The sequence below is a fragment of the Leuciscus leuciscus genome, assembly GCF_965113295.1.
Source record: "Leuciscus leuciscus genome assembly, chromosome: 22".
In the NCBI taxonomy this organism is placed as follows: Eukaryota; Metazoa; Chordata; class Actinopteri; order Cypriniformes; family Leuciscidae; genus Leuciscus; species Leuciscus leuciscus.
In genome coordinates, this window is record NC_138746.1 from 32,826,079 (window position 1) to 32,839,310 (window position 13,232).

General features: G+C 38.8%; 1 protein-coding gene across 1 annotated transcript in view; it reads left to right on the forward strand.

Annotated features, from left to right (window-relative positions):
• eml4 (EMAP like 4) overlaps positions 1-12,606 on the forward strand; it is a 70,688-nt gene extending 58,082 nt beyond the window's left edge. Inside the window, 4 exon segments of the mRNA XM_082154675.1 lie at positions 2,607-2,694; positions 2,898-2,996; positions 5,227-5,357; positions 7,815-12,606. Coding sequence (XP_082010801.1) covers positions 2,607-2,694; positions 2,898-2,996; positions 5,227-5,357; positions 7,815-8,309 — 813 coding nt within the window. The 3' untranslated portion in view covers positions 8,310-12,606.
• The last annotated feature ends 626 nt before the right edge of the window (positions 12,607-13,232 follow it).

A 13,232-nucleotide genomic window follows, 5' to 3' on the forward strand; every position in this document is an offset into this window, starting at 1 on the left:
GCTCTGTAAATCTGGGGGCCCTAAGCAGGATAATTTTGGGGCCCTGTCTTGCAGTGAATAATCAACGCTATCTCACGACCAATTCGTACGAATTCGTACAATGATAAAAAGTTGGCTAATTCGTACGACCTAAATTTGTACGATTTGTCTAAACCCACGTGATGGGTAGGTTTAGGGGCGGGGTCAGGGGTAGGTCATTCGTATGAATTCATACGAATTGGCCAAGTCGTAAAATATGTACGATTTTGCAAAAAATCTATTTTGCAAAAAATACGAATTACGTTAGAACGTAATTCGTACGAGTCAGTTCGTATGAATTCGTACGAATAAGCCACCTCGTAGAATTTGTACGTTTTCCCGTGAGTATTGCCACCGCAAACCAGCAACTGTATAAAATCTAACCCTTACACAAATTCTGAGATAATTAAGTCATTAATTCAGAAAAACAGAACAAATATTTTTATTTCAAGAAAACATTATCTCATAATTTTGAGATAATTAAGTCATTAATTCCGAAAAACAGAGCAAAAACTTTTTTTCATGAAAAATTATCTCGTAATTCTGAGATAATTAACTCATTAATTCAGAAAAACAGAGAAATTTTTTTTTTTCTCAAGTGAATGCAATACGCTTCCGTAATAAAAGAGATTAAAAATTCTGCAAAAGATTCTAGTTTGAGTTGGTATTTATTTTTAATATATTCCAACTACAAAAACACTACTTCAGCGAACAAGCATTAGCCAAATGTGTATATAAAATGTTTAGTTATAAAATAAATACATAAATCTAATAAAAACTCTAGGTAACACTTTTTACATTTTACAGAGGCATTGTTGCACATTACATGTAGTTCATACAAAAATAATTCTACAATTAAAACTGCTTAAAATGTGGATTTCGTTGGAGTATAGTGCCTCTACTATGGGATAATGTCCACTTTAACGCACCCTCTGGTTGCAGAGAAACAGCGCCGCGAATTGTGCAGAAAATGCAATTAGGCCGCTCTTTGTGCATCGTGTAATGTGCCAAGTTCAAAAATGCATACAAAAAGAATTCTACAGTAAAAACTGCTTAAAATTTGGATTTCGTTAGAGAAGCAGCTCTACTATAATGGGATAATGTCCAATTTAACGCACCCTCCGAGGCTGCCGTGAAATAGCACCGCGAATTGGGCTGAAGGTGCAATAAGCGGTTATTTGAGCATTGTGTAATGTGCCAAGTTCAAAAATTCATACAAAAAGAATTCTACAGTAAAAACTTCTTAAAATTTGGATTTCGTTAGAGTAGTAGCTCTACTATAATGGTATTTTTTTTCTCCTTTTTTCTGCACCCGATTTCATTTTTGCGGTCAAATTTCCAAGTCCAGGGAAGACAACGATTTTACACGGTTGGTTGACTGTTAAACCGCAGCGACACCGGCGAGTACCATCTGTAGTTAGGGGGCCCCCTAGTGGCGGCGGGGCCCTAAGCAGCCGCTTAGTTCGCTTATAGGGAGAGCCGGCTCTGCTCGTACGCCACATTCTTCCAAGTCTTCAGGATGTGTTATTTCCCTTGTGAAAAAGACGTACACTTTAGCATACTTTTAAACAAGTTACTTCTGAACAATTTTGGACATACATGTCTTGAATGTTCGCATCTGAGGCAATAAGTGCATCGCATTATATTTCCATCAACTTACAGGTTATTAAGTTTATTTTATCAATGTGGGCGCTCAGTTTTTCTGTCATTTGGCCAAAATCTCATGTTATTAAAGACGTCGTGCTTCACACAGGCTATTCAAGACAGTATTGGCTGTGACTCGACGACAAACACTAGATTAAGACACTCTTCTCCGCTCCTCAAATACATAAAACATTAGCCTTTATATATAGTTTTTTGAGTATTAAAAACTCTGTACCTATTCAAAGAACCAGTTCATTATTTACTCTTGCATTGCACTCGAGCAGAGACGCTCTGAGACGTGTGCGGCACTTCATTCACGATAGAGGTGGGCGGAGTTATGAGGTTTGACTGACAGTTTGAGGATCCAATGGAGATACGAGGTTTAGTCACAAGCACTTTTTATTACTTTTCATTGGTTAAATATTTGCAAAACCCACTGACTGACGTAAAGTAATGATTTATGAATTTAATGATTTATAAAATTAAAATAATAGCAAAAATGACAAAATATGGAGATGCAAGGTTTCCGACCGACAGCGACATTGTTTTGGTCTTTTCCTTGCGCAAAGATATTGTGTGGCTATTGAAGTCTTAGAATGCAGTGCTTTTTTGTGTGTCTTTTTTGGAACTGAACCGTATAAAAACACTACATTTCATTGCAGTGAAAAGATGAGCTTAGCTATTCTACAAAATGTCTTCTTTTGTGTTCCCTGGAAGATTTTTTTATATTTTTTTATTGCAAAGCATACAGAGATGACATTTTTATGACATACAACTTTGAGTTTTTATTTTGTGGGGAATTGTTCCTGTCAATGTCTTTGTCCTCCTACAGAATTCTAGCAGCTCTGTGATCATAACAGTTCGTTCTGATTTGAACAAATGCTGTGATAGAACTGTTTTCTTCCCCCTTTTTCATTGTCAAATCTTTTAATCTGTTTCCTCAGGGACATTCCAGCTACATAACACATCTTGACTGGTCCCCCGATAACAAGTTCATCATGTCCAACTCAGGAGATTATGAAATCCTTTACTGTAAGTGTCTGACCGCAACCAAAAAAGCTCTCTTTGGCCAGTTTCTCTTAAAAACATTAATGTCCGATCATATAAAAAATGTTGTGTCTTTGGTGGGGTCAAATTCACCATGACTGTTTCAGCTTGTGGTTTGTGTTTGCCTTTGGACCAAAAGTTGTTGAAATGTTGAGTTTTTCTGACATGTTGTCTTCCCTCTTCCACAGGGGACATTCCAAACGGTTGTAAGCTGATTCGTAACCGCTCTGAGTGCAAGGACATCGACTGGGCCTCGTATACCTGTGTGCTCGGATTCCACGTCTTTGGTCAGTATCTGTGGAGTGATGCATTATGGGACTTATGACTGAAAATTGGTTAGAAGGACACCTGCATTGATTATGTATTATGAGTATTGTGTGTGTGTGTGTGTGTGTGTTCTGCGTTTGCATGTCTCATCAGTTTTTTCCAAACTTGTGTCTGGTATTTGCACTGTATGCTTTATTTCACACTCATTTCCTGTCAGTGGTTTAGTCTTGAGGGGGTCTTAGTCATTCTCTCTCACACACACACCAACACACAGTTACTGGCAGTCTAAATGACGACATGTCGGACCTCTATTGGTTTTCTATAAAGTAAAATATAAACCATAACCCCAAAATATTTTTTTTATTGTTTTTTTTTACAACGTGTGTGTGTGTGTGTGTGTGTGTGTGTGTGTGTGTGTGTGTGTGTGTGTGTGTGTGTGTGTGTGTGTGTGTGTGTGTGTGTGTGTGTGTAAAAGAAGACTCATCCTCAAAAAAACAGTAAAAGCAGTAATATTGTGACATATTATTACAGTTTAATATAACTGTTTTCTATTTTTTTTTTTTTTTTTTTTTTTTTTACATTATATGCAGTTTATATAATTTGTGTAAATGGAGATTTCCCCCAGAGGAAGGTTTTGTCATATTTAGCTCATTTTCTGGTGACAAATTTTGCTCATCATCTATTTATTAGTCTGATTGTCAGTCATCTGTTCTCCCTTTTCTTCTCGCTTTCCTTCTGTCTTTGCAACTCTGTCTTTTTTCACGCAGTTATAGTCTGTCATTGTGACTTCATGTCTAAGCAGGGTAATTTACTAAACCCAAAAGTAGTTCAGGCCACAAAACTCACTTTATCTGTCAGCAGAGTGTGTTGTCTGCGATGCTGGAGACGGCTGCACATTTACACTGTGTGCTTTTGAATAAAGACAGCCCAGTCTTCACCACAGCTCCACATATTTTAGCACTTTATTAGACTGGAAAAATATTTGGTAAAACTGTACAAATTCCTCAGCACTGAGCCAATAGATTAGAGCAGTACGATGAATGATGCTACAGAAAAGTGTGTGTGTGCGTGCGTGTGTGTGTCTGTCCTGTACCTGGTGTTCTTCTGCCTCCTGCTGGTGATCTTGCTAAAGGCTCCTAATCCATTTATGATCATAGTTTTTGACTGTGGTGAGGTGTCTATGTGCTTATGAATATTATATTGATAAGGTCAAAAATACCTTGCCTTGTTAAAATGAAGAAGGAATTGAATTGTATTACTTCTTGCTACGAGTTAAGATTAAATTGCAAATTTGCACATTAAATAAAAATGTAAAAACAAATGAAAGGATAAACAATAAAAGACTTTAATGAACATTTTAAGTTATAGTATTCAATTAAAAGCAGTGATGAACCATATTTATCAATGCAATTGTTTAAAGGGGCTATATGTAAGAATGTTCATGTAATAATTACTTTTTTTTTATTGCCAATGTGTGAACAGCTTGTAATGAAACTTAAAAAATTAGATTTCCTAGGTTGTCTATCAAAGTCTTCAGACTGACTTTCATGTGAAGTAAAATCAAAAGCATATGACATTTACAAGCGCTCCCGAGAGCCTCTCTTCTCTTCAGTGACTCATGAAATGAATGCTTACAATGTTCAGGATAATGCCGAAAGAGCTTCTGTACTGTAGTGTTAATGTGTCATGAAAAGAAAAGGGTTTCATTTAAACATATAGCCAGATCTATATAGTCTATAGTCTCACATATACTTTATAATCAATCTATCATAACATTGTAATTTTAATTCTCTGTTGACATGATGGTGACACCGAGCTTGTGCAAACATATCCACATCAATATGATCTATGATTGATTGAAATGTTAATTGTGTAAAAAGAACCTTTGAATGACTAAAATGACTCCTTACATATGAGGAAGAACATTCTAGAAAAGTGTGCTTGATACATCCGTTTATGTCTCGCTTGGTGGAAAAACAAATGAGGCAATAATAAGCATGATGTAATGTTTTGTTCCTCCACGTTTCATGGAAATATCACTTGTTTGAAAAGCTACATTGTTTAAATACTGACAGGCTCGTGATGAATGTAGTTATTAAATTGATAGAATCTTTCTTGTAGTGTTGTGACTCACAGTGTTGTGATGTTGTGCACTGGTGTGTGTGTGTGTGTGTGTGTGTGTGTGTGTGTGTGTGTGTGTGTGTGTGTGTGTGTGTGTGTGTGTGTGTGTGTGTGTGTGTGCGCGCGCAGGTGTTTGGCCGGAGGGCTCAGACGGGACAGATATCAATGCCCTGGTGCGATCTCACAACAGGAAGGTGATCGCTCTGGCTGATGACTTCTGTAAAGTTCATCTTTTCCAGTATCCCTGCTCAAGACCAAAGGTCTGTCACATCACACCATCTTCACTACCATAGTTTAAAGCAGTTTATCCCTATGGCATGCGGAGAGATAATCACAGAAGCACACACATGGTTTGTCAGATCTATGCGCTAGGGCATGATATAATCTCACAGTTTAGTAGCATTTATAACTCCTAACTTAATAAAACTGGCTGTGAGGAATGATTACTGTAAAATGTACGTCTGTATGCAAGCTCCAGGGATTGTGTTTCAATTAAACACATCCTATTGTCATGTGCCAGTGATTATCCCTCCGTGTGCAAATGTTAGCATGCGTGCCATAGGTTGCCGACCCCTGGTTTTTAAGAGTATCTTTACCTTTACATTTTAGAATATTATGTGTATTATTATTTTTAAATATCTGAACCCAAGCCACACCTAGGGGTGTGATCAGTAAATCAGTTTGATTCATGATTCATTGGTTTTTGTTTCAATGTGTATCAATAAACTTAACGGCAAATTGATTCAGTAACCTTTTTTAATTGATACGATTTTAAGTTCTTTAAGACTTTGCCGATGTATCTTAAAGTTGGCATGGAAATTTACTATCTATTTTCTAAATGTATGTCATTGATATTTTTGTGAACAATTCCTCTGTGCATGTTTCCTTTCTTTTTTTTTTACCTTATAATTTTTTATCAAAATGTCATAGCTGGATCTTCCAGTGAAATGACAGACTTCTCTCTGGTGACGTGTGCCAGATTTATCCAGTCATTTAGTGCGCTTAAACTCCGACTGCAAGCTCACATTCAGATCTGCATCCATCCAATCAACAAACGATGGATTGAAGCAAGTCTCCCCTACATTTTTTCTTATTCAATAATCGCTATGATCACAATTCAGAAGAAAGTAGCTTTACTACTTCCGTTTCATTGCGACTTTAATAATATTTGGGGAGGTGGTGAATTTGTCCAGGATGCCGGGGTTACACCCCTACTCTTTCCCAAAGGACCACAGAGAGTCAGGACCTCGGTTTAAATGTTTTTTGTCAGAACTTGAGCTGTGAGTCAATTCCGATTTATTGCTCGGATCCAATTTTTTTTTAAATATTTTGTGGCTGTTCAAACTGCTGTTATACAGTAGTAAACGTGGAGGTCTTATGCGTTTATAAGGTGATGTGCCGTGGAAGCTAGTGAATTTATGCGCAGGCAATAAGGAGGATGAAGATAAGGAGAAAGAGAATGAGGTTTTTCTCATAAGTATTATGACAAGTATCTATACAAGCAAAACAAGGGAAAACTATATGAGTATAACAGCTCAGCGTCCCTCCACTGACTATCTACACAGCTGTCTGCCATATTAACTGAGTGACCAAAGAACTAGAGCCTCGTAAGATCTTTGGAGTGACTCCCGTTAGCACAGAACATAGACTGTAATTAAAGATGGGTGACGCACCTTCACTCTCTTCCATTGCTGTAAGTGAAGCCGGTGTAGTGACAAATTGGGTCCCCCCTGAAATCGGGTCTCCTTTAGGACCCCAAGCGATCCAATTGGTTCTAATTGCTTTTAATAGGTACTCTCTTAAGCGCCTGATTACAATTCCTACAAAATCATGTTATGATAAATGCTGTTTCAACTACGTTATAATGTCCATTTATGTCTGTATTAGTTAGCTTATATACTAGCATAGCATGTAGATAAGCGATTAGCCTGCTAGCTTAGTTTATACACACATTTGCACTTACCCTACATATATTTCGATATGTCGGTGTGAAATAAACAGTAATGGAAATGTAGAAATTAAAGTTAAAGCTCCAATCTCCTCCTCCCGAAGATCCAGAAAAAAGTCAGTTGGTGAGTGACTGACTTCTTCACTCAGAGAAGCTGTCAATCACAGCTGTCAATCTTGACATCACAACCCCGTTGTTATAGCATCAAATAACTAACTAAAACCAAACTTATTTAAAGAACGAACAGTTGAACTGACATAAAAAATGACAGAAAACATCTTTGAAAAAATGATTTGATGTGTAATTTGATTGTTTAGTTTGTCTCACATCACATTACGTTACATGGAGAGGGCGGGGTTTATGACCTATACTGCATACAGCCACCTGGGGGCGATCGAGACGCTTTGGCTTCACTTTTCAGGACTTGTGTGGCACACATGGCACAGAACTGTGACGAATGTTGTGATGTGAAAGTCGCATGAATTCCGATATGACGGTTCAGACTGAGGTCGCATTGCAAAACATCATACCTGTATTTGATCTTGGACCACATATGGAAGTGGCCCAAATCAGAATAAAAAAGATCAGATTCTATGTGCTGTTTACACTGTTATGGATAAAACATCTGATTCGCATATGAGAAAAAAAAAATCGGATTTGAATCTTCTTCTTCCTGCAGTCTGAACGTAGTTGGGTGAATTTCCTAAGGCCAGGGCGATTATGTCATTGATTTATCTGAAATTTGATTGGTTTTGTTATTTAATTGCAGGCCCCAAGCCACAAGTACAGCGCCCACAGCAGTCACGTGACAAACGTGAGCTTCATGCACAACGACAATCACCTGATTTCAACAGGCGGCAAGGACACGAGCATCATGCAGTGGCGTCTGGTGGAAAAGACCTCTTCCCTGGTGCACAGCGACTCCAGCTTGGGCCTGGGCGATTCCCTGCTGCACAACTCCACCCCTCGCCCTGTGGCGTCGGTACCCAGCGTCCCCCACACTCCTACTGAGCCCGTGCCGGTGCCAGCCTCGCTACCCATCAGCACCCAGCCTGACACCAACACTCCCCCTCCTACGCCCCCCGAAACCCTGCACACGGCCACTCCTAATGGACAGCAGGATGGCTCGGCTGAAACCCCGCCCCCTTCAGATGAGGCCACGCCCCTCTCTGATAGCACCCTGAGCCCTAAGGACAGCCTCGAGCCTAGCGACGATACGGCCACGCCCAGTGACGAGGGCATGCCCTTTAACCCCCCCTTATAAAGCGGCCCGACCCGTTCTCTCGCCTGCTCAAATTCCTGTCGGATAACAAAAGCAGAGTCTTCTCAGTTTTTATCCTTTCGAGATTTTCTTTTCATTTTGTGTCTTAGTTTGTTGTTACGTTGACGGTTTGTTCAGTGGATGTGGTCGTGGAGGCATTGGTCCGACTTGGATGGTGAGGGTTTAGGAATGTGTAGTTAAAAACCTTTGAAAAGATTTAGCACACCTACAGGTTTACACTGACACACACACTACCACACGAACACTAATACACACATGCATACATCAGTAACTGTGATATATGGGGGAAAAAAGAGGGAAAGCGATTTACCAGTTTTAGATCCAAACAAAGTGCAAGTTCATATACGCAGACTAACACACAAATACAACACACAAATGGACACATGCTTTCAGTTTATTGGCATTTGGCATATACAGCAATACTCCTCACTTAAAGGGATGGTTCCCTAAAAAAAAAATTTAAAAAAAATATTTTTTACTCATCCCATTCCAAACCTGTATGACTTTCTTTCTTTTGTGGAAAACAAAAGAAGTTGTTTTGAAGTGTTTATAGATGGTTTAGAAGACGTTTTAAAGATGTTTCGAAGATGAACGTCAACGTGAAAGTCAGTTGAGTCCAAAACAACAATGGACCCCTTTGACTTTCATTCTTCAAAATATCTTCTTCTTTTGCGTTCTGCAGAAGGCAAGTCATACAGGTTTGGAACGAAATGAGGGTGGGTGAATGACCTAACCATTTTAATGAGGTCACATGATGCTCATTTGTATTCTCTCGCTCTCTGTGAACATTGGTGGAGGACTGCATGTGAAGCTGATTTGCATGCTTGCATAGCATCTTTCCCTGAGCCAAAAACTACTGGACATGTATATCTGGTGACGCCAGGCAGGGGCCCGGCTCATTGGTCGGACTCAAGGACCTCAGCGATTCAGGCCATAGTCCACGGACACCTTGAATTTCAACTCGGCATGATTGTCATCGCCTCTTTACAGAAGAATAGCCATAAACAGCAGCGCACTTCATTCAAAGCAAACACAACTCACACACACGCCTGACCTGCCTCAAGATGGGGTCTGCATGGCGATAACCTGCCTGTTTTAGAAATCCCCCCAGTTTCAGTCTAAAGATGCCGGACCACCCTCACATCTGCCTCAGATCTCCTCTGTGGATTCATACCATCCGTTTTAATCCTTCATCCAAATGACTCTCTTCTCACTGAGACTCAATTGTTTTTAGGTTTCATTTTGGGACTGTTTTTCTTGTCATTTTGTTCATTGGACTGAGATGTTCTTGTTTTTTATCGTATGAGAGAAACAAAAGATTAAACGAGTCTTAAATGTGCGTGCGTGAGTGTGTATGTGCACGCGAGTCGCCGCTTATTTCATTCCCTCTCTCCCTCACATTTTCTCAGGATCACTCTTTTTGGAGAGAGTCTAAAAGAGAAAGTCAAAGGAAAAACGAATGTTTCCCTCCACTCCTTTTTGTAATAGCACCAGAAAGTACCATGATAATACCGTTTTTGTTGTTGTTGTTGGTATTATTATGGTATTATTTGTACCATAGGGCTAATTCAGGTAAATTGGGCCATTTTTTTTGACACTGACAGGACGGAATATCATGGTATTTTTTGAGTATGGTATCTTTATATTTATATATATAAATATAAAGTAATATACATATATAAATAAAGAAAAGAAACTTGAGTTCTCTTGCAAAACATTTGCATTCAATGGTAAAAGTATTGCGTTCACCAGAGAAACTTTGCGTTCGGATGCGAAAGCACTAAAATATAGTTGTTCCTCCCACCTCATATGATTTCGCACAAGTATTGGCGAGTGCACACAAAAATTATCTGGGGAAAACAATACTTTTGTGAGAGAAATCTAATTTTTTTTTTTTACCATGTCCCTTTAGGGGTTACTCAAAAAATACCATGGTATTACCATATGATACCAACACTGTTCCATGATACTGCCACAGTACTTTTTTATAAGAGGATGCTCCCAAGCCTTTTTGTGTTTCCCTCAACAATGCATGGAAATATGGATGGAAAAAGAAAAAAGAAGCTCAACTAAATAATCAATAAACGAGCTATGAATTTTACATGCTTCAGTATCATGAGATGATTTCAGAGAAAAATCATCAAAATCAGAGAAACACGAGCGCAGCTGCTAAGATTCCTCCGGTGCTGCTTGATGAACGAGAACCTAAATCATCAATATTATGACATGAAAACAGCTTTCAAACCAGTTTCACGAGGGAAGCATTGCAGGGTTTTGAAATGCTTTGTATGTGCAGTCTCTGTGTACAAAGGCATGGTTTACACTCTCAGATTTCAGGATGTGTTGCTGTATTGGCGTATGGGATTGAGAAACCTGGTACAAATACACTTTTACTGTCATTTGGGTTTCCTTCCCTTTATTGTGAAAGAATGACAATCTTCTGTGATGTGTATAATACAATACACATCAACATTCAGATACTCAGTATTGAGGGATGTCAAGACTCAACTGCCTCACATTCATACAGTATGTGTCTGATCCAGGTGATTTTTAAGTGCATGAAATGGATGTAATAGTGGATTAGGTGGCTTTAGATGGGTAGAGGAGTGTGGTGTTCGTGTGTTTATGCAACGTTTGCGCTGTAGATGGTGTTTAGTTGAATGCCCCTCAGCTGGTCTGCAGTTAACTTTTTATACCTTTTTTATGTACGCTTTATGGACTACTCCTGTTTTTTTAAGCAAGTGGGAAGGTTTTCACTGAGATTGCCTTAGTTAGATTTTCCATGGACTTCCATGTTGTTTTTAAAGTTTTTTGTCTTGTCCTGTACAGTGGGACACTTAAGCCACACTTAAAATGTATGAATTTCAAAGCATTAGGCCTAGTTAGGGAAGTGTCAAGTAAATACAAGTGGCATTTACTTTATAGAAACATGGTACATGCACACTTTTCAAGCAAGACATTTCACAAAAAAGACATTTGAATGAGTTCAAAATGAAGACAAAAGTACTGTGACACATTGTGGATGTCAAACGTTACTGGATCATTTTGATAGTTAATGTGATTCTGTGGTTCCTCTGATAGGACACCAGTGTGAACTTGAGATGAAAGTGCCGACTTAATACATGCACTAAAATCACCAGCTGATTAAAAGTCATTGACAAATGGCTCAGAAAAAGCGATCATTATCATTCATATTATTGTATCTAATGTAATGGCATTCAGACCTCTTTTAGTGTGACTTAAGTATCAAAATATTTTTGGGGCCACTTGCCTGAACGTCTGGCCTCTTAAATCTTCAGCACAGCATTGATATCAAAAGGGCAACTCTCAGAATCTTTACACAAGTTGCAGGCTCTATGTCGCTCTTTCACAGACCTTCGTTGTCATCTTTGTTGTTGCATTCAGGGCTGGCTTTATTGTGTATATATTGGTGTACCTGTATGTATATAACTATTTTGTGGGGAGGACGGTGCTCTGAAGTGCAAGGGCAATGCTTCATGTCATTTAGTGATTTAGGAGCTTGTTTTCATCCACAAGAAAAGTGAGGGATTGTTGGCCTTGTGGTATGAGTTCAGATGCGTTGGAGACTCCAGGGCTTTTCTGTAGACCTGTCACTTCCAAGAACATACTCGTTTATCTGAAAGCGGTTAGCCGTTGCGTTCACAAATGTTGTTTGAATGTTGCTGATGATCTGCCTTGTTATTTGATGTTGAAAAGTGAATGGTGTGTTGGAAGTAGTAATGGTGAAGGTTTGGGGTATTTTTAGAGAGTATTCAAAAACACAAGGGAAGCTACGCAGAAACCATTGATATCAATGTATTGGCCTTCACCGTTGAGGAGACTGTTGTTTGTGTTTTTATATCTGCTAATATCCAAGAGCTAATTTCCAAAACATGCACGGGGAGAGAGAGGAAATGCAAACGTCCGGGTCTAGATTCCCAGCTGGTGATTGTATTTACACTTGGAGGAAATGTTGGGCTTGAGTACAGCTCTGGACTTCCAAATGCTTTACTGTTTGCAGGGTGTTTGATTATATCTACTCATCGAATAATGGTGCGGAGAAAAAGCGAAACTTGTTTTTGATGAAAAGAATGACCGTTATGAAAACCACAATGATGATCCTGATTATGCAAATGATTCAATGATGTTAACGAAATATGGAAAGGCAACTTTTTTTTTTTCTTGTGACAAAGTTTGAGCCAATCTGTCTCTTATGCATTCCTGCCAATGGGCAGAAAATACTGAAGAATTTAGAAAATAAAGAAACATTTTAAAAACAGTTGTTGTGTTTTTCTTCTGGAGATGCCTTCAGTAAATTGTCCCTTACTGAAAAAGGTGTGACTGAAGAGTGGGGGTACGCAGAAGGATGTTAAAAGCCTCATGGGGTACAACTCTAAAAAGTTTGAGAACCACTGAGACCGGGTTAAGGAATAAAACAAAATAACATCAACATCAAAGCACAATACACATAACAAGGGCAGAAAGTAGGCCTAATATACAGAGGTCACTTACAAAGTTAGGTTAAAGAAGAGGGATTCAAACAAATAGCATATCAATAACAATGTAGAATTTACAGACTGTGAGCTAAAGAGTAATATTCAGATAAAAAATGTGTTTTTGAAGGAGAGAAGGGTGGATGTTTGACGGATGTCTTGAGGAAGAGCATTCCACAACCTCAGAGCCACTATGCTAAAACACTCCCATGGTTACCAGACTATTGAAACTGACTGAATATGACACACCCCCACCTTAGATATTTTTCCTGTAAATTCTACATTGTTATTGATATGCTATTTGTTTGAATCCCTCTTCTTTAACCTAGTCTCAGCCTCAGATGTCACGCCCACAAACCGTTGGCTGAACATCTGATGCATATGGCACACTTTTCTGGAAACACTTCAGGAG